The sequence below is a fragment of the Heterodontus francisci genome, chromosome 41 (assembly GCF_036365525.1).
Source record: "Heterodontus francisci isolate sHetFra1 chromosome 41, sHetFra1.hap1, whole genome shotgun sequence".
NCBI classification, from domain to species: Eukaryota; Metazoa; Chordata; class Chondrichthyes; order Heterodontiformes; family Heterodontidae; genus Heterodontus; species Heterodontus francisci.
This window is the reverse complement of record NC_090411.1, coordinates 35,024,667-35,051,505: the sequence shown is the minus strand read 5'-3', so window position 1 is coordinate 35,051,505 and position 26,839 is coordinate 35,024,667. Positions and strand designations below refer to the sequence as shown.

General features: G+C 45.9%; 1 protein-coding gene across 4 annotated transcripts in view; it reads left to right on the top strand.

Moving 5' to 3' along the window:
• The first annotated feature begins 589 nt into the window (after positions 1-589).
• The window catches only part of LOC137353476 (growth factor receptor-bound protein 2-like), a 79,375-nt gene continuing 53,125 nt past the window's right edge, over positions 590-26,839 (top strand). The window contains exons 1-2 of one of the 4 annotated variants that reach the window (XM_068019802.1): positions 1,180-1,261; positions 15,173-15,325. In XM_068019802.1, the coding sequence (XP_067875903.1) occupies positions 15,272-15,325 (54 nt within the window). In that variant the 5' untranslated portion in view covers positions 1,180-1,261; positions 15,173-15,271. Of the gene's footprint in view, positions 1,262-15,172; positions 15,326-26,839 lie in introns of all 4 variants that reach the window. The other 3 variants (XM_068019799.1, XM_068019800.1, XM_068019801.1) reach the window with 3 other exon arrangements.

Here is a 26,839-nt window from a genome sequence, read left to right as displayed (position 1 = left end):
CCTTCCCCCAACAATAATCTTGGACTTGAAAGCTCTATTTGAGGCTCAGCATCCCCAGCCCTTTGTGGGGAGTGAGTTCCAGGTTTCCGCTAAAACCTGTGGGATAAAGTGCTTCCTAATTTCACCCCTAAACGGCCTGGCTCTAATTTTAAGATTGTGTCCCCTTGTTCTGGATTCTTCACCAGAGGAAATAGTTTCTATCTACGCTGGCAAATCCCTTTATCATTTTAAAGACCTTGAGCAGATCATCCCTCAATCTTCTAAACTCAAGGAGATGCAAACCAAAGTTGAGCAACTTGCCCTCATAATTTAACCCTTTCAGCCCCACTCTCATTCTGGTATCTACACTGCACCCCCTCCAAGGTTGATATATCCTTCCTGAGGTCCAAATAAGGTCAGAGTTGTGATTTACCTTTAAGTGAGGGTTTAGTCTGCAGTTAACAGCAACTTTTTTTTTTTTTGGTGCAGTTTACCCGCAGCCTCCTTCACACAGTGCAATAGGTGAGTGACGCAGGAAGCCGCCTGCAGTTAAAACAAAACCTTTTAGGCAAAAAAAAACTGCCATCAAATGAACAAGCAGATTTCCGAGTGTCGGGTTTTGACAGCGGACTGACATTCCATTGATTGATGAGGGGAGATTCCCCATGTCCACTCTGTGTGGGCCAGTCCTGTGCGAGTCCTGCTCCAAGAGTTGAAGATTGTTTTAGAGTGGTGCTGAGTGACTCCCCTTTGTTGAACTTCTGTATTAAGCGTTTTTGATTGTGGTTTTCCTGAAGTACAAAAAGAAATTGGCCCCAATTTTCTTTTTTTTTAATTACCTTTTGAAAAGTAGCAGAGTGAGGGAGGGGTGCTTGTGCTAGACATTTCTCTCTGCACCCGCTGGCTTGTGGTTTGGGAACCTTTAGAAGTGCGAAAAACCATCTGGAACCTTCTGTGAACTGAAGTTCGAACGCGCCGTTGAAACAAGTTTCTTGTATCTTTTCTCTGCCCCCTCCTCCCTCCCACCCTCTTCCCCCCCCCCTCCCCCCTGCCACTTCACAGTTCCCCCTCCCCCTCCTGCTGCGCACACACACCACGCACCCGCTCTAGGAGCCGGTCTATCGGAGGAGCTTCCTTCCCATTTCTTGTTGTAAAGTCTTTTGGTCAGCTTCTGACGAGTGAGGTTCCTCCGTGGGTGTCCCGAATGGAAGCTGTGGCCAAGTACGAGTTCAACGGGGCTGGAGAAGATGAGCTGAGTTTCAAGAAAGACGACATCCTTAAGGTACGGCAAACTTCTGCCTTTATTCGCGAGTTGACTCTCTGACATCCTGTGCGAGGTCACAGCACTGTACAGCACTCCAAAGTATAAAATATTTTAAACTGGGTGTCGAGGCAGAGAGAGAAACCTGACAAGGATGTAGAACTGGGGTTTCCGTAGACTCGCCAGTAATTCCGTTCAGTGTTACTACCCTGGAACTAGCCATTTATCTGTTAGCAAGGGCTGGAGTGTGCTGGACAAATATCAGGTAGTGAAGGACAAATAATTTAAAAAAAGAGAACAGGAATCCTGAGTTAATGATCTTTGAACTGAAAGAGTAATCACCAACATGGGTTGCACTCTCAATGGGCTGGTCTGGTTTTACTCTGAGGCACCATTTCACCCCAAGTTTCTTTTTCTGGGGTTATATTTGGGGATCTATGCTAGGCCCATGAGCATACTCCCGGATTAGAGAGGGAAACAATTTAATCCTGGGAGGGGCGGGGGGTTCCCATTTCTCATCGCTGCGCACTGATACCCCAACCGTGTGGGTCTCGGGTGAGGGCTGAATGGGGGTTGGCACTGATGCACAACACTGCCCAATATCTCGGTCAACACTCGCTCATAAAGACTGGGCACTTGAAGGTATGGAGGGGCTGCTGGTGCAGCCTGGCACAACCCTTGAGCCTTCAAGAGCAAGGGAGCCACAAACATTTCTAGCACAATTATTTTCTTCCATTTAGTTGCTCCCTCTAACTCTTTTTGATCATTGCCAATAAAGATGACAATTTTCATCGTCAGGAAAAGATTTTCAAAGGGCTGCGAGCAATAAACTGTGAATTATAAATAACTTAAAGGAAACTTAACAAATTAAATCAAAATATTGCCCCTGTTGTTGATCATGGACTCTAGACCCTCTGGTGCCACAGTGAAAAGTAACCGTAGGGTGAAGGTCAAGCTCCATGTGGTGAAGCAGGGGGCTCGCAGGGAATGTGGAGCTGAGACTCAGGGCTACAGCATTGTAGTCATCTCTCTCTGTCTCTCTGACCCGAGCTCCCTGCGTGTGTTGCTCCCCCATAGGGAGAACAGAATCACCGCTAGTATTCGAAGGCAATTTCTCTCATGTTTCAAGTCATCAGCTCACAAGGAAATGTAATTCTATTTTCTCTTAATGGTTTTAATTACAGATGAAACTTTGCCCAGTTTGCAAACTGAGCTCCCACTTCACAGCACTTTCAGTAAGGGTGTGGTTGTGCATTCCTGAGAAAAGCCACTCTGATTTAAAGAGGATTGCTTTCCTGGTGTGAATCAGTCCTTTTTCCCCTGTGTCTTCCCCCCCCTCTACCCCCCCCCCCCCCCCACATAGCCCCCCACACCACCACACCTTTTCCACTTTCATATTTTACCCCTTCTTGCAGCCCTTGTTGGTTCCTTTCTGAGGTGAAATCACAACCAATACTGTCTTTTTACCCTTGCCCAATCTGGATTGCAAACCTGAGCAGTGAGGGTCAGCTGTTGCTTAACCATGGAGGCCATCACTGCCAGACTCAATCCAGTCTCGTCTGGCACACTGACCTTCCAGCCATCACCGCTCGATGGTGATCAGGGACAGAAGCCCTGGGCAAAGAAATCCCAGGGATCGGAGCTTCGCACAATTTGGCAACCAAACTATCCATGCAGGTATATCAATGCCAGCCGTCCCTGTGCCAGATTCAGTCATCTTTACATCTCATCTTGCAGTGTTCACAGGACCGGACACGGGTGCTTTAGAGTTCTCTGTAGCCCTCCACTAGCGGTGCCCGCTATTTGGGTGTCAAGGCATTTTGGAGAGGGTTATCCAGCCAGGAATGATTTCAAGGGTCCTTCCTGAAATGTTGCTTCGGTTGTACAAATCCTTGGCCAGATCCCATCTGGAATGCTGCTGGAGTTCCGTATTGAGCATCATCAGTGGTGGGGTTTACAAAAGGCCACAACTGGAAAGCTGCACATTCTCAATTTAAAACGTGGATTGTTTCACCCAATCCCAAACAGAGATCCCTAAGGATACTGTTGAGGATGAGTTACGAAACAACTTGCATTTATATAGCGCCTTTAGTAAAACATCCCAAAGCATTAGGAGCATAACGAGGCAGAATTTGACACCAGGCCATATAAGGAGCTATTAGGACAGGTGCCCAAAAGCTTGGTCAAAGAGGTAGGTTTTAAGGAGCGACTTAAAGGAGGAGAGAGAATTAGAGAGATTTAGGGGAGGAATTCCAGAGCTTAAGGCCTGTACAGCTGAAGGCGTGGCTGCCAATGGTGGGGTAATGGAAATTGGGGTTGGACCAGCAGAGTGCAGATATCTTGGAGGGTTGTGGGGCTGGAAGAGGTTACAGAGATAGAGAAAGGTGAGGCTATGACGGGATCTGGAAACAAGGTTGAGAATTTTACAGTCAAGGTGTTGTCAGACCAGGAGACAATGTAGGTCAGCAAGCACAGGGGCTAATGGGTAATTGGGACTTGGTTTGAGTTAGGCCATGGCAACAGATTATTACAGATTATTGGATGAGTTGAAGTTTATGGAAGATGGGCGGTAGGCCAGAAGAGAGAGCATTGAAATAGTCAAGTCTGGAGGTGACGAAGGCACGGCTGAGAGTTTACGTACAAAACTTGCTGTCAGGCCTCAAAACCAGCTGGCAATTATGGGGGAAATGAACAGGCAGTGGCAACAGGAGAAGCCATCAAGCACTGTGTCAGTGCTGCAGAGTAGAGGCTTGATCGGTTTATCTTCATTACACTAGAGCACGGAGTTCCAGAGGTTTGGCGCAGTGAAAAGATTACAGGCATTCTAAAAAAGATATAATTAAAATGCTTTCAAGTCTAAAAAGGTGTGTTATTAATAAAATCTACACAGTTTACCTAAAGCTCAAAGCTGTCTCAGTTAGCTGAACAGATCTTACAATTTGAAGTCACATGGAAACAGAGTGCAGACTGTGTTTTACAATTTAGTAAAAATGCTTGCATTTCTAGCAGAGTAAGTTACACAACCATGTATAAAGTAGCAGAGGGTTTAAAAGCAACATCTGCAGTCTGGTTTGAGATGTAGAGCAGACTACCGATAGCTTAAGAAAAGGCACAACTGGAATGTCTTCCATGAATTTAAGTTTCTTTTCCTTTTATTTAAGAGATGTGCAGCAACAGACAGGAAGAATGAATGTAACCAGACAGGGTGCAACACAGGGATGGAATAGCGACCAGTCACGGGCGAGAGGGCCTGCGGCTAGAGGCTGAGCAGGCATGTAGAGAGTCTGGGGCTACCATTTAACAACAGTACCCTTTAGTCCCATTCCAGAGATTTGACCATAAAAATCCAGGCTGACACTCCAGTGCAGCACTGAGGGAGTGCTGCACTGTCAGAGGTGCTGTCTTTTGGATGAAATGTTAAACTCAGAACCGGGCTGCTCTCTCAGGTGGATGTAAAAGATCCCATTTTGAACAATTGCAGGGGAGTTCTCCCCGGTGTCCTGTCCAATATTAATCCCTCAACCAACGTCACTAAAACAGATGATGTGGTCATTCTCACATTGCTGTTTGTGGGATCTTGCTGTGCACAAATTGGCTGCCACGTTTCCTACATTACAACAGTCACTACAGTTCAATAAAAGTGCTTCATTGGCTGTAAAGCACTTCGAGATGTCCTGAGGTTGTAAAAGGTGCTATAGAATTGCAAGTCTTTCTTTAGTGCAATGCCACCAGGTGCCATATTGCTGCTTTTAAATATCAAATAGTTTATCCAAACTCAGGGGCAGCTCTCAATACAATATTTGTGGCTTGAGAGTGTTTGGACATTGCATCTGAATCCCAATCATTGGATACAGTATTCTTGGACCCTGGATTGGGATGTCATCAAAGAGCAAATGTCTAAACTTTGGCTTTTGGTGCCTCCTTTGCAGGCAAAAAAAACACATTCCTATCAAAAGAGTTTTATTTTTCACTGTTCAACACTGCATATTTATTGTCAATAGAAACTTCAAAAAGAAAAATAAGAACTTGCATTTATGTAGCGATGGGTCAGTACTGAGGGAGGGTTGCACTGTCAGAGGGTCAGTAATGAGGGAGTGCTGCACTGTCAGAGTGTCAGTACTGAGGGAGTGCTGCACTGTCAGAGGGTCAGTAATGAGGGAGTGCTGCACTGTCGGAGGGTCAGTACTGAAGGAGTGCTGCACTGTCGGAGGGTCAGTACTGAGGGTGTGCTGCACTGTCAGAGGGTCAGTAATGAGGGAGTGCTGCACTGTCGGAGGGTCAGTACTGAAGGAGTGCTGCACTGTCGGAGGGTCAGTACTGAGGGAGTACTGCACTGTCGGAGGGTCAGTACTGAGGGAGTGCTGCACTGTCAGAGTGTCAGTACTGAGGGAGTGCTGCACTGTCAGAGGGTCAGTAATGAGGGAGTGCTGCACTGTCGGAGGGTCAGTACTGAAGGAGTGCTGCACTGTCGGAGGGTCAGTACTGAGGGAGTACTGCACTGTCGGAGGGTCAGTACTGAGGGAGTACTGCACTGTCGGAGGGTCAGTATTGAGGGTGTGCTGCACTGTCGGAGGGTCAGTACTGAGGGAGTGCTGCACTGTCGGAGGGTCAGTACTGAGGGAGTGCTGCACTGTCGGAGGGTCAGTACTGAGGGAGTGCTGCACTGTTGGAGGGTCAGTACTGAGGGAGTGCTGCACTGTCGGAGGGTCAGTATTGAGGGTGTGCTGCACTGTCGGAGGGTCAGTACTGAGGGAGTACTGCACTATCGGAGGGTCAGTACTAAGGAAGTACTGCACTGTCGGAGGGTCAGTACTGAGGGAGTGCTGCACTGTCGGAGGGTCAGTACTGAGGGAGTACTGCACTGTCGGAGGGTCAGTACTGAGGGAGTGCTGCACTGTCGGAGGGTCAGTACTGAGGGAGTACTGCACTGTCGGAGGGTCAGTATTGAGGGTGTGCTGCACTGTCGGAGGGTCAGTACTGAGGGAGTGCTGCACTGTCGGAGGGTCAGTACTGAGGGAGTGCTGCACTGTCGGAGGGTCAGCACTGAGGGAGTGCTGCACTGTCGGAGGGTCAGTACTGAGGGAGTGCTGCACTGTCGGAGGGTCAGTACTGAGGGAGTACTGCACTGTCGGAGGGTCAGTATTGAGGGTGTGCTGCACTGTCGGAGGGTCAGTACTGAGGGAGTGCTGCACTGTCGGAGGGTCAGTACTGAGGGTGTGCTGCACTGTCGGAGGGTCAGTACTGAGGGAGTGCTGCACTGTCGGAGGGTCAGTACTGAGGGAGTGCTGCACTGTCGGAGGGTCAGTACTGAGGGTGTGCTGCACTGTCGGAGGGTCAGTACTGAGGGAGTGCTGCACTGTCGGAGGGTCAGTACTGAGGGAGTGCTGCACTGTCGGAGGGTCAGTACTGAGGGAGTGCTGCACTGTCGGAGGGTCAGTACTGAGGGAGTGCTGCACTGTCGGAGGGTCAGTACTGAGGGAGTGCTGCACTGTCGGAGGGTCAGTACTGAGGGAGTGCTGCACTGTCGGAGGGTCAGTACTGAGGGAGTACTGCACTGTCGGAGGGTCAGTATTGAGGGAGTACTGCACTGTCGGAGGGTCAGTACTGAGGGAGTGCTGCAATGTCGGAGGGTCAGTACTGAGGGAGTGCTGCACTGTCGGAGGGTCAGTCCTGAGGGAGTACTGCACTGTCGGAGGGTCAGTACTGAGGGAGTGCTGCACTGTCGGAGGGTCAGTACTGAGGGAGTGCTGCACTGTCGGAGGGTCAGTACTGAGGGAGTGCTGCACTGTCGGAGGGTCAGTACTGAGGGAGTGCTGCACTGTCGGAGGGTCAGTACTGAGGGAGTACTGCACTGTCGGAGGGTCAGTATTGAGGGAGTACTGCACTGTCGGAGGGTCAGTACTGAGGGAGTGCTGCAATGTCGGAGGGTCAGTACTGAGGGAGTGCTGCACTGTCGGAGGGTCAGTCCTGAGGGAGTACTGCACTGTCGGAGGGTCAGTACTGAGGGAGCGGCGCACTGTTGTTGGGTCAGTTCTGAGGGAGCACCGCACTTTCAGAGGGGCAGCACTGAGGGAGCACAGCACTGTCGGATGGGCAGTACTAAGGGTGTGTTGCACTGTCGGAGGTGCCGTCTCTCAGATGAGACGTTAAACCGAGGCCTCTCTGCCCTCTCAGTTAACATGGGAATTCAAATCTACAGCTTGCACCACAACAATTCTCCTGCAAAAAATGTACACTTTGCTGAATAATTTCACTTAGTTAGATATGCAGCCTCTGAAAGGCTCTCAGTGTCTGAGAACGGAGAGCGCAAAATAGTGTGGTTAGACCACACCAGACTGGCAGCAACTTGGGACTGAACAAATCTACTTTATTGTCGTTTAATTAGCACTCACTGACATGAATGTCCTATTGCTTGGTTTTGCAATCTCTCCTGAAGCTGGGACACTAAATGATCATTGTTTTTCCATACCATCAGTAAAATGCAATGGTTCGAAACCAGTTAATCTGTTTTTAGTGATGTTGATTAAGGGAGGAATACTGGAGAGAACTCCCCTGCCCTTTGAATAGTGTTATTGCATGTTTAACATCCATCTGAATAGATCTTGGTTTATACTTTCCAATCTGAAATATGGCCCCTCCAACAGTGCAGTGCTCTCTCATAAGAACATAAGAAATAGGAGCAGGAGTAGGCCATTCAGCCCCTCAAGCCTGTTCTGCCATTTAATAAGATCATGGCTGATCTCATTGTGGCCTTAACTCCACTTTCCTGCCAGTCCCCCATAACGCTCGACTCCCTTGTAGATCAAAAATCTGTCCAACTCAGCCTTGAATATATTCAATGACCCAGCCTCCACTGATCTCTGGGGAAGAGAATTCCTCAGATTAATGACCCTCTGAGATTAAAATTTATCCTCATCTCCGTCTTGAATTTGAAACTGTGCCACCAAATTCTAGATTCCCTCACAAAGGGAAACATCCTTTTTTTTTAGTTTTTAGAGATACAACACTGAAACAGGCCCTTCGGCCCACCGAGTCTGTGCCGACCATCAACCACCCATTTTTATACTAATCCTACACTAATTCCATATTCCCACCTGTCCCTATATTTCCCTACTACCTACCTATACTAGGGGCAATTTATAATGACCAATTTACCTATCAACCTGCAAGTCTTTTGGCATGTGGGAGGAAACCGGAGCACCCGGAGGAAACCCACGCAGACACAGGGAGAACTTGCAAACTCCACACAGGCAGTACCCGAGTCGCTGGAGCAGTGAGGCTGCGGTGCTAACCGCTGCATCTACCCTGTCAAGCCCCTTCAGAATCTTATGCATTTCAATAAGATCACCTCTTATTCTTCTAAACACCAACCTGCCCAACCTGCTCAACCTTTCCTCATAAGATAAAACCCTCATCCCAGGAATCAGCCTAGTGAACCTTCTCTGAACTGCTTCCAATGCAAATATATCGCTTCTTAAATAAGGTGACCAAAACTGTACACAGCACTCTACTGCAGTCTCACCAATGCCCTGTACAGTTGTAGCAAGACTTCCCTACTTTTATATTCCATCCCCCTTGCAAAAAAGGCCAACATTCCACTTGCTTTCCTAATTACTTGCTGTACCTGCACGCTGATATTTTATGATTTATGACACCCAGGTCCCTCTGTACTGCAGCATTCCGCAGTCTCTCTCCATTCAAATAATATTCTGCTTTTCTATTCTTCCTGCTGGCAGTGCAGCACTCCCTCAGTACTGACCCTCCAACAGTGCAGCGCTCCCTCAGTACTGACCCTCCGACAGTGCAGCACTCCCTCAGTGCTCGCCCTTTGACAGTTCAGCACTCCGTCAGTACTGACCCCCTGACAGTGCAGCACTCCCTCAGTACTGATCCTCCGACAGTGCAGCACTCCACCAGTACTGACCCTCTGAAATTGCAGCACTCCCTCAGTACTGATCCTCCGACAGTGCAGCACTCCGCCAGTACTGACCCTCTGAAATTGCAGCACTCCCTCAGTACTGACCCTCCGACAGTGCAGCACTCCCTCAGTGCTCGCCCTTTGACCATTCAGCACTCCGTCAGTACTGACCCCCTGACAGTGCAGCACTCCCTCAGTACTGATCCTCCGACAGTGCAGCACTCCGCCAGTACTGACCCTCTGAAATTGCAGCACTCCCTCAGTACCGACCCTCCGACAGTGCAGCACTCCCTCAGTGCTCGCCCTTTGACAGTTCAGCACTCCGTCAGTACTGACCCTCTGAAATTGCAGCGCTCCCTCAGTACTGACCCTCCGACAGTGCAGCACTCCCTCAGTACTGACCCCCTGACAGTGCAGCCCTCCCTCAGTACTGACCCTCCGACAGTGCAGCCCTCCCTCAGTACTGACCCCCTGACAGTGCAGCACTCCCTCAGTGCTCGCCCTTTGACAGTTCAGCACTCCATCAGTACTGACCCCCTGACAGTGCAGCACTCCCTCAGTACTGATCCTCCGACAGTGCAGCACTCCGCCAGTACTGACCCTCTGAAATTGCAGCACTCCCTCAGTACTGACCCTCCGACAGTGCAGCACTCCCTCAGTGCTCGCCCTTTGACAGTTCAGCACTCCATCAGTACTGACCCTCTGACATTGCAGCACTCCCTCAGTACTGACCCTCCGACAGTGCAGCACTCCCTCAGTGCTCGCCCTTTGACCATTCAGCACTCCGTCAGTACTGACCCCCTGACAGTGCAGCACTCCCTCAGTACTGATCCTCCGACAGTGCAGCACTCCGCCAGTACTGACCCTCTGAAATTGCAGCACTCCCTCAGTACTGACCCTCCGACAGTGCAGCACTCCCTCAGTGCTCGCCCTTTGACAGTTCAGCACTCCGTCAGTACTGACCCTCTGAAATTGCAGCGCTCCCTCAGTACTGACCCTCCGACAGTGCAGCACTCCCTTAGTACTGACCCCCTGACAGTGCAGCCCTCCCTCAGTACTGACCCTCCGACAGTGCAGCCCTCCCTCAGTACTGACCCCCTGACAGTGCAGCACTCCCTCAGTGCTCGCCCTTTGACAGTTCAGCACTCCATCAGTACTGACCCCCTGACAGTGCAGCACTCCCTCAGTACTGATCCTCCGACAGTGCAGCACTCCGCCAGTACTGACCCTCTGAAATTGCAGCACTCCCTCAGTACTGACCCTCCGACAGTGCAGCACTCCCTCAGTGCTCGCCCTTTGACAGTTCAGCACTCCATCAGTACTGACCCTCTGACATTGCAGCACTCCCTCAGTACTGATCCTCCGACAGTGCAGCACTCCGCCAGTACTGACCCTCTGAAATTGCAGCGCTCCCTCAGTACTGACCCTCCGACAGTGCAGCACTCCCTCAGTACTGACCGTCTGACATTGCAGCACTCCCTCAGTACTGCCCTTTGACAGTGCAGCGCTCCCTCAGTACTGATCCTCCGACAGTGCAGCACTCCCTCAGTACTGACCCCCTGACAGTGCAGCCCTCCCTCAGTACTGACCCTCCGACAGTGCAGCCCTCCCTCAGTACTGACCCCCTGACAGTGCAGCACTCCCTCAGTGCTCGCCCTTTGACAGTTCAGCACTCCGTCAGTACTGACCCCCTGACAGTGCAGCACTCCCTCAGTACTGATCCTCCGATAGTGCAGCACTCCGCCAGTACTGACCCTCTGAAATTGCAGCACTCCCTCAGTACTGACCCTCCGACAGTGCAGCACTCCCTCAGTGCTCGCCCTTTGACAGTTCAGCACTCCATCAGTACTGACCCTCTGACATTGCAGCACTCCCTCAGTACTGATCCTCCGACAGTGCAGCACTCCGCCAGTACTGACCGTCTGAAATTGCAGCGCTCCCTCAGTACTGACCCTCCGACAGTGCAGCACTCCCTCAGTACTGACCGTCTGACATTGCAGCACTCCCTCAGTACTGCCCTTTGACAGTGCAGCGCTCCCTCAGTACTGATCCTCTGACATTGCAGCACTCCCTCAGTACTGACCCTTCAACAGTGCAGCACTCCCTCAGTACTGACCCTTCAACAGTGCAGCACTCCCTCAGTACTGACCCTCCGACAGTGCAGTGCTCCCTCAGTACTGACCCTCTGACAGTGCAGCACTCCCTCAGTACTGACCCTTCAACAGTGCAGCGCTCCCTCAGTACTGACCCTCTGACAGTGCAGTGCTCCCTCAGTACTGATCATCCAACAGTGCAGCGCTTCCTCAGTACTGATCCTCTGACAGTGCAGCACTCCCTCAGTACTGACCCTTCAACAGTGCAGCGCTCCCTCAGTACTGACCCTCTGACAGTGCAGTGCTCCCTCAGTACTGACCCTCTGACAGTGCAGTGCTCCCTCAGTACTGACCCTCCAACAGTGCAGCACTCCCTCAGTACTGACCCTCTGACAGTGCAGTGCTCCCTCAGTACTGACCCTCTGACAGTGCAGTGCTCCCTCAGTACTGACCCTCTGACAGTGCAGCGCTCCCTCAGTACTGCCCTTTGACAGTGCAGTGCTCCCTCAGTACTGATCATCCAACAGTGCAGCGCTCCCTCAATACTGACCCTCCAACAGTGCAGCACTCCCTCAGTACTGACCCTCTGACAGTGCAGTGCTCCCTCAGTACTACCCTTTGACAGTGCAGTGCTCCCTCAGTACTGCCCTTTGACAGTGCAGCACTCCCTCAGTACTGACCCTCTGACAGTGCAGTGCTCCCTCAGTACTGCCCTTTGACAGTGCAGTGCTCCCTCAGTACTGCCCTTTGACAGTGCAGCGCTCCCTCAGTACTGACCCTCTGACAGTGCAGCACTCCCTCAGTACTGACCCTCTGACAGTGCCGCTCTCCCTCAGGGAGTGTCAGTCTGGATTATTGGCTCAAGTGCTGGTGTGGCTCTTGAACCTACAACCTTCTGACTCAGAGGTCAGAATGTTCCCCACTGAGCCCCAGCTGACATGAAAGAAATAGACTCATAAATGTACAAAATAAAGTGTTAAATCTGCATTCTTTGGAAGAGCAGAGATTTCTCCCAGTGTCTTATCAAGCACTCATCCCTCAACCAGCACTTTGCTTATGACTCCCATGGCCCCAATGTTTGTAATCCACTTCAGAATTTTCTACCTCAGTAACAGCAGCAAAGCTCACCTTCATGCTTATTCATCTCCCATGCAAGCGATTCAGATAGAGACTAAGTTATGACAGGATGGTGTCATGCTGCACTTCAGTGTAACTACCTGTTTTTGCATAGTAGCCCATATTCAGGGTTGTTTTGAGTTGTCTTTTTTGGAAAGGGTTCTTTAACCAACTTGTTTTGAAGTGTTTAGCCATCCTTTGTCCGTTTTCTAGGTTAGATAGGGATATATTTCTCAGTTATTGCTCTTCCATATAAGCACGTAATGCCTGTGTGTTTTCCCTTTTGATAAATGTTTGGGTTAACCCATTCAGGTTAACTTTCTTTATGCTATTTCATTTTGCAATGTCCCCTTTTTCTCGAAGCATATCCATGCAACACAGTGCAAGACTGGCAGTTGACTGTGAGGTGGCTTCAGAGTGATAACACGCTTATAAGATCGTAAGATCATACAAATTAGGAGCAGGAGTAGGCCATTCGGCCCCTCGAGCCTGCTCCGCCATTCAATAAGTTCATGGCTGATCTCATTGTGGCCTTAACTCCACTTTCCTGCCGGACCCCCGTAACCCTCGACTCCCTTGTAGATCAAAAATCTGTCGAACTCAGCCTTGAATATATTCAATGACCCAGCCTCCACTGCTCTCTGGGGAAGAGAATTCCAAAGATTAGCGACTCTCTGAGAGAAAAAAATCCCTCCTCATCTCCATCTTGAAAGGGTGCCCCCTTATTTTGAAATTGTGCCCCCAGTTCTAGATATCCCCCATGAGGGGAAACATCTTCTCAGCATCTACCCGTCACGCCCCCTAAGAATCTTATATGTTTCAATAAGATCACCTCTTATTCTTCTAAATTCCAGTGAGTATAGGCCAAGTCTGCTTAATCTTTCCTCATAAGAGAACCCCTTCATCCCAAGAATCAGCCTAGTGAACCTTCTCTGAACTGCTTCCAATGCAAGTATATCTCTCCTTAAGTAAGGAGACCAAAACTATATGCAGTTTCCCTGGGACTGATTGTTACTCACCTTTGTAATGTGTTTACCTCCATTTAACATGAGAACATAAGAAATAGGAGCTGAGTAGGCCATTCAGCCCCTCGAGCCTGTTCTGCCATTCAATACGATCGTGGTTGACCTTCTACTTCAACTCCACTTTCCTGCACTACCCTAATATCCTTTGATTCCCTTAGTATCCCAAAAATCTCTGAGTTGAATATATTTAATAACTGAGCATCCACTGCTCTCTGGGGTAGAGAATTTCAAAGATCCACAACCCTTTGAGCGAAGAAATTTCTCCTCATCTCAGTCCTTAAATGGCGAGCCCCTTATCCTGAGACTGTGACCCCTAGATCTAAACTCCCCAGCCAGGGGAAACATTCTCCCAGCATCTAGCCTGTCAAGACCTTTAAGAATTTTGTATGTTTCAATGAGATCACTTCTCATTCTGCTAAATTTCAGAGAATATCGTCCTATTGTACTCAATCTCTCCTCTTGGACACATCCCTCATCCCAGGAATCTTTGTTACATTCCCTCCAAGACTAGTGTATCCTTCTTTAGGTAAGGAAACCAAAACTATACACAATATTCCAGGTGTGCTCTCACTTATACAGTTTCAATAAGACTTTTTCACTGTTATACTTTTTATAACTTTTATACCCTTTGTAATAAAGGCTAACATACCATTTTCTTTCCTAATTACTTGCTGTATCTGCATGTTAACTTTCTGTGATTCATGTACAAGAACACCCAGATCCCTCTGAATACCAACGTTTCCCAATCGCTCACCATTTTAGAAATATTCTGCCTTTCTATTTTTCCTTCCAAAGTGGATAACTTCACACTTCCCCACCTTATATTCCATCTGCAATGTTCTCGCCCAATCACTTAACCTGTCTATATCTTTTGCAGCCTCCTTACAGCTTATTTTTTCACCTAACTTTGTATCGTCAGCAAACTCATATATGTTTCACTGAGTCCGCTCATCTAAGTCATTAATATAGATTGTAAATAGCTGAGGCCTAAGTATTGATCCTTGCTGTAGCCTACTAGTTACAGCCTGACAACCCGAAACTGACCCGTTTATTGCTACTCTCTGTCTTCTGTCTGTTAACCAATTCGCTATCCATGCTAATATATTACCTCCAATTCTATGAGCCCTAATTTAGTGTAATAACATTTTTTGTGACACCTTATCGAATGCTATTAGAAAATTCAAATACTCTACATCTACTGGTTCCTCCTTATCTACGCTGCTAGTTACAACTTTTAAAAACTTCAACACGTTTGTCAAACACAATTTCCCTTTCATAAATCCTGCTGAATGATATTATGATTTTCAAAGGGCTTTATTACGACGTCCCCAGTAATAGATTCTAGCATGTTCCCTACTATTGATGTTAGGATAACTGGCCTATAGTTCCATGTTTTCTCTCTCCCTCCTTTCTTGAATAGCAAGGTTACGTTTATTACCCTCCAATCCTTGGGAAATGTTCTTGAATCTAAGGAATTCTGGAATATTAAAACCAATGCATCCACTATCTCTATAGCCACTTCTTTTAAAACCCGAGGATGGAGGTCGTCAGGTCCAGGGGATTTGTTAACTTTAAGTCCCATTAATTTCTAATAGTATTTCTTTACTAAGAATCATGTCCCTAAGTTCCTCTTTTCACTAGACCCTAGGTTGCCTATTATTTCCAGAATTTATTTTATGTCTTCTACTGTGAAGGCAGATACAAAGTATTCGTTTAATGCCTGTGCCATTTCCTTTATCCCCATTATCATTTCTCCTTTCTCTGCCTGTTTTTAAGGCAGAGTTTGACAGATTCTTGACAAACAAGAGAGTCACAGGGTATCGGGGTCGGCAGGAAAGTGGAGTCGAGTGCACAAACAGATCAGCTATGGTCTTATAGAATGGCGGAGCAGGCTCGAGGGGCCGAATGGCCTACTGATGCTACTAGTTCATATGTTCGTATGACCCACATTTACTTTTGCTAATCTCTTCCTTTTTACATACCGATAGAAACTTATACAATATGTTTTCATGTCTCTTGCTAGTTTACTCTCATTCTATTTTCTCTTTCTTTATCAATTTTTTGGTCATCCTTTGCCAAATTCTAAAACCCTCCAAATCCTTATGCTTGCTTCTCTTTTTGGCAAATTTATAAGCCTCTTACTTTAATCCAGTACTATCTTTAACTTCTATTGTTAGCACCTGTTGGACCACGTTTCCCATAGGGCTTTTATTCTTTAAGGTAATGTATATTTGTTGCAACTTATGAATAAATTCTTTAAATGTTTCCCACAACTTATCTACTGTCATATATTTTGATATGGTTTCCAAATTTGCCTTAGGCAACTCACTGTTCATAACTCACTGCTCACAACTCACTGTTAAGAACTGACTGCTCACAACTCACTGCTTACAACTCACTGCTTACAACTCACTGCTCATAACTCACTGCTCACAACTCACTGCTCACAACTCACTGCTCACAACTCACCGCTCACAACTCACCGCTCACAACTCACTGTTAATAACTGACTGCTGATAACTCACTGCTCACAACTCACTGCTGATGACTCACTGTTAATAACTGACTGTTCATAACTCACTGCTGATAACTCACTGTTCATAACTCACTGCTGACACCTCACTGCTGACAACTCACTGCCGACAACTCACTGCCGACAACTCACTGCCGACAACTCACTGCCCACAACTCACTGCTCACAACTCACTGCTCACAACTCACTGCTCACAACTCACTGTTCACAACTCACTGCTGATAACTCACTGCTGATAACTCACTGCTGACAACTCACTGCTGACAACTCACTGCTGACAACTCACTGCTGACTGCTGATAACTCACTGTTCATAACTCACTGCTCATAACTCACTGCTCACAACTGACTGCTGATAACTCACTGCTCATAACTCACTGCTGACTGCTGATAACTCACTGTTCATAACTCACTGCTCATAACTCACTGCTCATAACTCACTGCTCACAACTGACTGCTGATAACTCACTGCTCATAACTCACTGTTCATAACTCACTGCTGATAACTCACTGTTCATAACTCACTGCTCAGAACTCACAACTGACTGCTGATAACTGACTGCTGATAACTGACTGCTGATAACTGACTGCTGAGAACTCACTGCTGATAACTCACTGCTGATAACTCACTGCTGATAACTCACTGCTGATAACTCACTGCTCAGAACTCACTGCTCAGAACTCACTGCTCACAACTGACTGCTGATAACTCACTGCTCATAACTCACTGCTGACTGCTGATAACTCACTGTTCATAACTCACTGCTGATAACTCACTGCTCATAACTCACTGCTCACAACTGACTGCTGATAACTCACTGCTCATAACTCACTGTTCATAACTCACTGCTGATAACTCACTGTTCATAATTCACTGCTCAGAACTCACAACTGACTGCTGATAACTGACTGCTGATAACTGACTGCTGATAACTGACTGCTGATAACTGACTGCTGAGAACTCACTGCTGAGAACTCACTGCTGATAACTCACTGCTGATAACTCACTGCTGATAACTCACTGCTCAGAACTCACTGCTCAGAACTCACAACTGACTGCTGATAACTCACTGCTCATAACTCACTGCTCATAACTCACTGCTCACAACTGACTGCTCACAACTGACTGCTCACAACTGACTGCTGATAACTCACTGCTCATAATTCACTGCTGATAACTCACTGTTCATAACTCACTGCTGATAACTCACTGCTCATAACTCACTGCTCACAACTGACTGCTGATAACTCACTGCTCAGAACTCACTGCACAGAACTCACTGTTCATAACTCACTGCTCATAACTCACTGCTCACAACTGACTGCTCATAACTCACTGCTCATAACTCACTGCTCATAACTCACTGCTGATAACTCACTGTTCATAACTCACTGCTCACAACTGACTGCCGATAACTCACTGCTCATAACTCACTGCTGATAACTCACTGTTCATAACTCACTGCTCACAACTGACTGCTGATAACTCACTACTCATAACTCACTGCTGATAACTCACTGTTCATAACTCACTGCTCACAACTGACTGCTGATAACTCACTGTTCATAACTCACTGCTCATAACTCACTGCTCACAACTGACTGCTGATAGCTCACTACTTTTAACTCACTGCTGATAACTCACTGTTCATAACTCACTGCTCACAACTGACTGCTGATAACTCACTGTTCATAACTCACTGTTCATAACTCACTGCTCACAACTGACTGCTGATAACTCACTGTTCATAACTCACTGCTCATAACTCACTGCTCACAACTGACTGCTGATAACTCACTGTTCATAACTCACTGCTCATAACTCACTGCTCATAACTCACTGCTCACAACTCACTGTTCATAACTCACTGCTCACAACTGACTGCTGATAACTCACTGCTCACAACTCACTGCTCCCAACTCACTGCTCATAACTCACTGCTCATAACTCACTGCTCATAACTCACTGTTCATAACTCACAACTGACTGCTGATAACTCACTGCTCAGAACTCACTGTTCATAACTCACTGCTCATAACTCACTGCTCACAACTGACTGCAGATAACTCACTGCTCAGAACTCACTGCTCACAACTGACTGCTGATAACTCACTGTTCATAACTCACTGTTCATAACTCACTGCTCATAACTCACTCTTCATAATTCACTGCTGATAACTCACTGTTCATAACTCACTGCTCACAACTCACTGTTCATAACTCACTGCTCATAACTCACTGCTCATAACTCACTGCTCATAACTCACTGTTCATAACTCACTCTTCATAACTCACTGCTGATAACTCACTGCTGATAACTCACTGCTCATAACTCACTGCTCATAACTCACTGCTGATAACTCACTGCTCATAACTCACTGCTGATAACTCACTGCTCATAACTCACTGCTCATAACTCACTGTTCATAACTCACTCTTCATAACTCACTGCTGATAACTCACTGCTGATAACTCACTGCTGATAACTCACTGCTGATAACTCACTGCTCATAACTCACTGCTCATAACTCACTGCTGATAACTCACTGTTCATAACTCACTGCTCACAACTCACTGTTCATAACTCACTGCTCATAACTCACTGCTGATAACTCACTGCTCATAACTCACTGCTCATAACTCACTGCTCATAACTCACTGCTCATAACTCACTCTTCATAACTCACTGTTCATAACTCACTCTTCATAACTCACTGCTGATAACTCACTGCTCATAACTCACTGCTCATAACTCACTGCTGATAACTCACTGCTGATAACTCACTGCTCATAACTCACTGTTCATAACTCACTCTTCATAACTCACTGCTGATAACTCACTGCTGATAACTCACTGCTCATAACTCACTGCTCATAACTCACTGCACATAACTCACTGCTCATAACTCACTGCTGATAACTCACTGCTCATAACTCACTGCTCATAACTCACTGCTCATAACTCACTGCTCATAACTCACTCTTCATAACTCACTGCTCACAACTCACTGCTGATAACTCACTGTTCATAACTCACTGCTGATAACTCACTGCTCATAACTCACTGCTCACAACTCACTGCTGATAACTCACTGCTCATAACTCACTGCTGATAACTCACTGCTCATAACTCACTGCTGATAACTCACTGCTCATAACTCACTGCTCATAACTCACTGTTCATAACTCACTGCTGATAACTCACTGCTCATAACTCACTGCTCACAACTCACTGCTGATAACACACTGTTCATAACTCACTGCTGATAACTCACTGCTCATAACTCACTGCTCACAACTCACTGCTGATAACTCACTGCTCATAACTCACTGCTGATAACTCACTGCTCATAACTCACTGTTCATAACTCACTGCTGATAACTCACTGCTCATAACTCACTGCTGATAACTCACTGTTCATAACTCACTGCTCATAACTCACTGCTGATAACTCACTGCTGATAACTCACTGCTCATAACTCACTGCTCATAACTCACTGCTGATAACTCACTGCTCATAACTCACTGCTGATAACTCACTGCTCATAACTCACTGCTCATAACTCACTGCTCATAACTCACTGCTGATAACTCACTGCTGATAACTCACTGCTCATAACTCACTGCTCATAACTCACTGCTGATAACTCACTGCTCATAACTCACTGCTCATAACTCACTGCTTATAACTCACTGCTCATAACTCACTGCTGATAACTCACTGCTCATAACTCACTGTTCATAACTCACTGCTCATAACTCACTGCTGATAACTCACTGCTCATAACTCACTGCTCATAACTCACTGCTGATAACTCACTGCTCATAACTCACTGCTGATAACTCACTGCTCATAACTCACTGCTCATAACTCACTGCTCATAACTCACTGCTGATAACTCACTGCTCATAACTCACTGCTCATAACTCACTGTTCATAACTCACTGCTCATAACTCACTGTTCATAACTCACTGCTGATAACTCACTGTTCATAACTCACTGCTCACAACTCACTGTTCATAACTCACTGCTGATAACTCACTGCTCATAACTCACTGCTCATAACTCACTGCTGATAACTCACTGCTCATAACTCACTGCTCATAACTCACTGTTCATAACTCACTGCTGATAACTCACTGCTGATAACTCACTGCTCACAACTCACTGCTGATAACTCACTGCTCACAACTCACTGCTGATAACTCACTGCTCATAACTCACTGCTCATAACTCACTGCTCATAACTCACTGTTCATAACTCACTGCTGATAACTCACTGCTGATAACTCACTGCTCATAATTCACTGCTCATAACTCACTGTTCATAACTCACTGCTGATAACTCACTGTTCATAACTCACTGCTGATAACTCACTGTTCATAACTCACTGCTCACAACTCACTGTTCATAACTCACTGCTCATAACTCACTCTTCATAACTCACTGCTCATAACTCACTTTTCACAACTCACTGTTCATAACTCACTGCTGATAACTCACTTTTCACAACTCACTGTTCATAACTCACTGCTCATAACTCACTTTTCACAACTCACTGTTCATAACTCACTGCTCATAACTCACTTTTCACAACTCACTGTTCATAACTCACTGCTCATAACTCACTGCTCACAACTGACTGCTGATATCTCACTGCTGATCACTCACTGCTGATAACTCACTGCTGATAACTCACTGTTCATAACTCACTGCTCACAACTCACTGTTCATAACTCACTGCTGATAACTCACTGTTCATAACTCACTCTTCATAATTCACTGCTCATAACTCACTGCTCATAACTGACTGCTGATAACTCACTGTTCATAACTCACTGCTCACAACTCACTGTTCATAACTCACTGCTGATAACTCACTGTTCATAACTCACTGCTCACAACTCACTGTTCATAACTCACTGCTGATAACTCACTGTTCATAACTCACTCTTCATAATTCACTGCTCATAACTCACTGCTCATAACTCACTGCTGATAACTCACTGTTCATAACTCACTGCTCACAACTCACTGTTCATAACTCACTGCTGATAACTCACTGTTCATAACTCACTGCTCACAACTCACTGTTCATAACTCACTGCTCATAACTCACTCTTCATAACTCACTGCTGATAACTCACGACTCATAACTCACTTTTCACAACTCACTGTTCATAACTCACTGCTCATAACTCACTGCTCATAACTCACTGCTCACAACTCACTGCTGATATCTCACTGCTGATAACTCACTGCTGATAACTCACTGCTGATAACTCACTGTTCACAACTCACTGTTCACAACTCACTGCTGATAACTCACTGCTGATAACTCACTGCTGATAACGCACTGCTCACAACTCACTGTTCATAACTCACTGTTCACAACTCACTGCTGATAACTCACTGCTGATAACTCACTGCTCACAACTCACTGTTCATAACTCACTGTTCACAACTCACTGCTGATAACTCACTGCTGATAACTCACTGCTGATAACTCACTGCTGATAACTCACTGCTCATAACTCACTGTTCATAACTCACTGTTCACAACTCACTGCTGATAACTCACTGCTGATAACTCACTGCTGATAACTCACTGCTCACAACTCACTGTTCATAACTCACTGTTCACAACTCGCTGCTGATAACTCACTGCTCATAACTCACTGCTCATAACTCACTGCTCATAACTCACTGCTAACTCACTGCTGATAACTCACTGCTGATAACTCACTGCTGATAACCCACTGTTCATAACTCACTGCTGATAACTCACTGCTGATAACTCACTGCTCATAACTCACTGCTCACAACTCACTGCTGATAACTCACTGCTGATAACTCACTGCTGATAACTCACTGTTCATAACTCACTGTTCACAACTCACTGTTCACAACTCACTGTTCATAACTCACTGTTCACAACTCACTGCTCACAACTCACTGCTGACTGCTGATAACTCACTGCTCATAACTCACTGCTCATATCTCACTGCTGATATCTCACTGTTCGTAACTCACTGCTCATAACTCACTGCTCATAACTCACTGTTCACAACTCACTGCTCACAACTCACTGCTGACTGCTGATAACTCACTGCTCATAACTCACTGCTCATAACTCACTGCTGATAACTCACTGCTCATAACTCACTGCTCATAACTCACTGCTGATAACTCACTGTTCACAACTCACTGTTCACAACTCACTGCTGATAACTCACTGCTGATAACTCACTGCTGATAACGCACTGCTCACAACTCACTGTTCATAACTCACTGTTCACAACTCACTGCTGATAACTCACTGCTGATAACTCACTGCTCACAACTCACTGTTCATAACTCACTGTTCACAACTCACTGCTGATAACTCACTGCTGATAACTCACTGCTGATAACTCACTGCTGATAACTCACTGCTCATAACTCACTGTTCATAACTCACTGTTCACAACTCACTGCTGATAACTCACTGCTGATAACTCACTGCTGATAACTCACTGCTCACAACTCACTGTTCATAACTCACTGTTCACAACTCACTGCTGATAACTCACTGCTCATAACTCACTGCTCATAACTCACTGCTCATAACTCACTGCTAACTCACTGCTGATAACTCACTGCTGATAACTCACTGCTGATAACCCACTGTTCATAACTCACTGCTGATAACTCACTGCTGATAACTCACTGCTCATAACTCACTGCTCACAACTCACTGCTGATAACTCACTGCTGATAACTCACTGCTGATAACTCACTGTTCATAACTCACTGTTCACAACTCACTGTTCACAACTCACTGTTCATAACTCACTGTTCACAACTCACTGCTCACAACTCACTGCTGACTGCTGATAACTCACTGCTCATAACTCACTGCTCATATCTCACTGCTGATATCTCACTGTTCGTAACTCACTGCTCATAACTCACTGCTCATAACTCACTGTTCACAACTCACTGCTCACAACTCACTGCTGACTGCTGATAACTCACTGCTCATAACTCACTGCTCATAACTCACTGCTGATAACTCACTGCTCATAACTCACTGCTGATAACTCACTGCTGATAACTCACTGCTCATAACTCACTGCTCATAACTCACTGCTGATAACTCACTGCTCATAACTCACTGCTGATAACTCACTGCTCATAACTCACTGCTCATAACTCACTGCTCATAACTCACTGCTGATAACTCACTGCTGATAACTCACTGCTCATAACTCACTGCTCATAACTCACTGCTGATAACTCACTGCTCATAACTCACTGCTGATAACTCACTGCTCATAACTCACTGTTCATAACTCACTGCTCATAACTCACTGCTGATAACTCACTGCTCATAACTCACTGCTCATAACTCACTGCTGATAACTCACTGCTCATAACTCACTGCTGATAACTCACTGCTCATAACTCACTGCTCATAACTCACTGCTCATAACTCACTGCTGATAACTCACTGCTCATAACTCACTGCTCATAACTCACTGTTCATAACTCACTGCTCATAACTCACTGTTCATAACTCACTGCTGATAACTCACTGTTCATAACTCACTGCTCACAACTCACTGTTCATAACTCACTGCTGATAACTCACTGCTCATAACTCACTGCTCATAACTCACTGCTGATAACTCACTGCTCATAACTCACTGCTCATAACTCACTGTTCATAACTCACTGCTGATAACTCACTGCTGATAACTCACTGCTCACAACTCACTGCTGATAACTCACTGCTCACAACTCACTGCTGATAACTCACTGCTCATAACTCACTGCTCATAACTCACTGCTCATAACTCACTGTTCATAACTCACTGCTGATAACTCACTGCTGATAACTCACTGCTCATAATTCACTGCTCATAACTCACTGTTCATAACTCACTGCTGATAACTCACTGTTCATAACTCACTGCTGATAACTCACTGTTCATAACTCACTGCTCACAACTCACTGTTCATAACTCACTGCTCATAACTCACTCTTCATAACTCACTGCTCATAACTCACTTTTCACAACTCACTGTTCATAACTCACTGCTCATAACTCACTTTTCACAACTCACTGTTCATAACTCACTGCTCATAACTCACTTTTCACAACTCACTGTTCATAACTCACTGCTCATAACTCACTTTTCACAACTCACTGTTCATAACTCACTGCTCATAACTCACTGCTCACAACTGACTGCTGATATCTCACTGCTGATCACTCACTGCTGATAACTCACTGCTGATAACTCACTGTTCATAACTCACTGCTCACAACTCACTGTTCATAACTCACTGCTGATAACTCACTGTTCATAACTCACTCTTCATAATTCACTGCTCATAACTCACTGCTCATAACTCACTGCTGATAACTCACTGTTCATAACTCACTGCTCACAACTCACTGTTCATAACTCACTGCTGATAACTCACTGTTCATAACTCACTGCTCACAACTCACTGTTCATAACTCACTGCTGATAACTCACTGTTCATAACTCACTCTTCATAATTCACTGCTCATAACTCACTGCTCATAACTCACTGCTGATAACTCACTGTTCATAACTCACTGCTCACAACTCACTGTTCATAACTCACTGCTGATAACTCACTGTTCATAACTCACTGCTCACAACTCACTGTTCATAACTCACTGCTCATAACTCACTCTTCATAACTCACTGCTGATAACTCACGACTCATAACTCACTTTTCACAACTCACTGTTCATAACTCACTGCTCATAACTCACTGCTCATAACTCACTGCTCACAACTCACTGCTGATATCTCACTGCTGATAACTCACTGCTGATAACTCACTGCTGATAACTCACTGTTCACAACTCACTGTTCACAACTCACTGCTGATAACTCACTGCTGATAACTCACTGCTGATAACGCACTGCTCACAACTCACTGTTCATAACTCACTGTTCACAACTCACTGCTGATAACTCACTGCTGATAACTCACTGCTCACAACTCACTGTTCATAACTCACTGTTCACAACTCACTGCTGATAACTCACTGCTGATAACTCACTGCTGATAACTCACTGCTGATAACTCACTGCTCATAACTCACTGTTCATAACTCACTGTTCACAACTCACTGCTGATAACTCACTGCTGATAACTCACTGCTGATAACTCACTGCTCACAACTCACTGTTCATAACTCACTGTTCACAACTCACTGCTGATAACTCACTGCTCATAACTCACTGCTCATAACTCACTGCTCATAACTCACTGCTAACTCACTGCTGATAACTCACTGCTGATAACTCACTGCTGATAACCCACTGTTCATAACTCACTGCTGATAACTCACTGCTGATAACTCACTGCTCATAACTCACTGCTCACAACTCACTGCTGATAACTCACTGCTGATAACTCACTGCTGATAACTCACTGTTCATAACTCACTGTTCACAACTCACTGTTCACAACTCACTGTTCATAACTCACTGTTCACAACTCACTGCTCACAACTCACTGCTGACTGCTGATAACTCACTGCTCATAACTCACTGCTCATATCTCACTGCTGATATCTCACTGTTCGTAACTCACTGCTCATAACTCACTGCTCATAACTCACTGTTCACAACTCACTGCTCACAACTCACTGCTGACTGCTGATAACTCACTGCTCATAACTCACTGCTCATAACTCACTGCTGATAACTCACTGCTCATAACTCACTGCTCATAACTCACTGCTCACAACTGACTGCTCATAACTCACTGCTCATAACTCACTGCTCATAATTCACTGCTCACAACTGACTGCTCATAACTCACTGCTCATAACTCACTGCTCATAATTCACTGCTCACAACTGACTGTTCATAACTCACTGCTGACTGCTGATAACTCACTGCTCATAACTCACTGCTCATAACTCACTGCTCATAACTCACTGCTCACAACTCACTGCTGACTGCTGATAACTCACTGCTCATAACTCACTGCTCATATCTCACTGCTGATATCTCACTGTTCGTAACTCACTGCTCATAACTCACTGCTCATAACTCACTGTTCACAACTCACTGCTCACAACTCACTGCTGACTGCTGATAACTCACTGCTCATAACTCACTGCTCATAACTCACTGCTGATAACTCACTGCTCATAACTCACTGCTGATAACTCACTGCTGATAACTCACTGCTCATAACTCACTGCTCATAACTCACTGCTGATAACTCACTGCTCATAACTCACTGCTGATAACTCACTGCTCATAACTCACTGCTCATAACTCACTGCTCATAACTCACTGCTGATAACTCACTGCTGATAACTCACTGCTCATAACTCACTGCTCATAACTCACTGCTGATAACTCACTGCTCATAACTCACTGCTGATAACTCACTGCTCATAACTCACTGCTCATAACTCACTGCTGATAACTCACTGCTCATAACTCACTGTTCATAACTCACTGCTCATAACTCACTGCTGATAACTCACTGCTCATAACTCACTGCTCATAACTCACTGCTGATAACTCACTGCTCATAACTCACTGCTGATAACTCACTGCTCATAACTCACTGCTCATAACTCACTGCTCATAACTCACTGCTGATAACTCACTGCTCATAACTCACTGCTCATAACTCACTGTTCATAACTCACTGCTCATAACTCACTGTTCATAACTCACTGCTGATAACTCACTGTTCATAACTCACTGCTCACAACTCACTGTTCATAACTCACTGCTGATAACTCACTGCTCATAACTCACTGCTCATAACTCACTGCTGATAACTCACTGCTCATAACTCACTGCTCATAACTCACTGTTCATAACTCACTGCTGATAACTCACTGCTGATAACT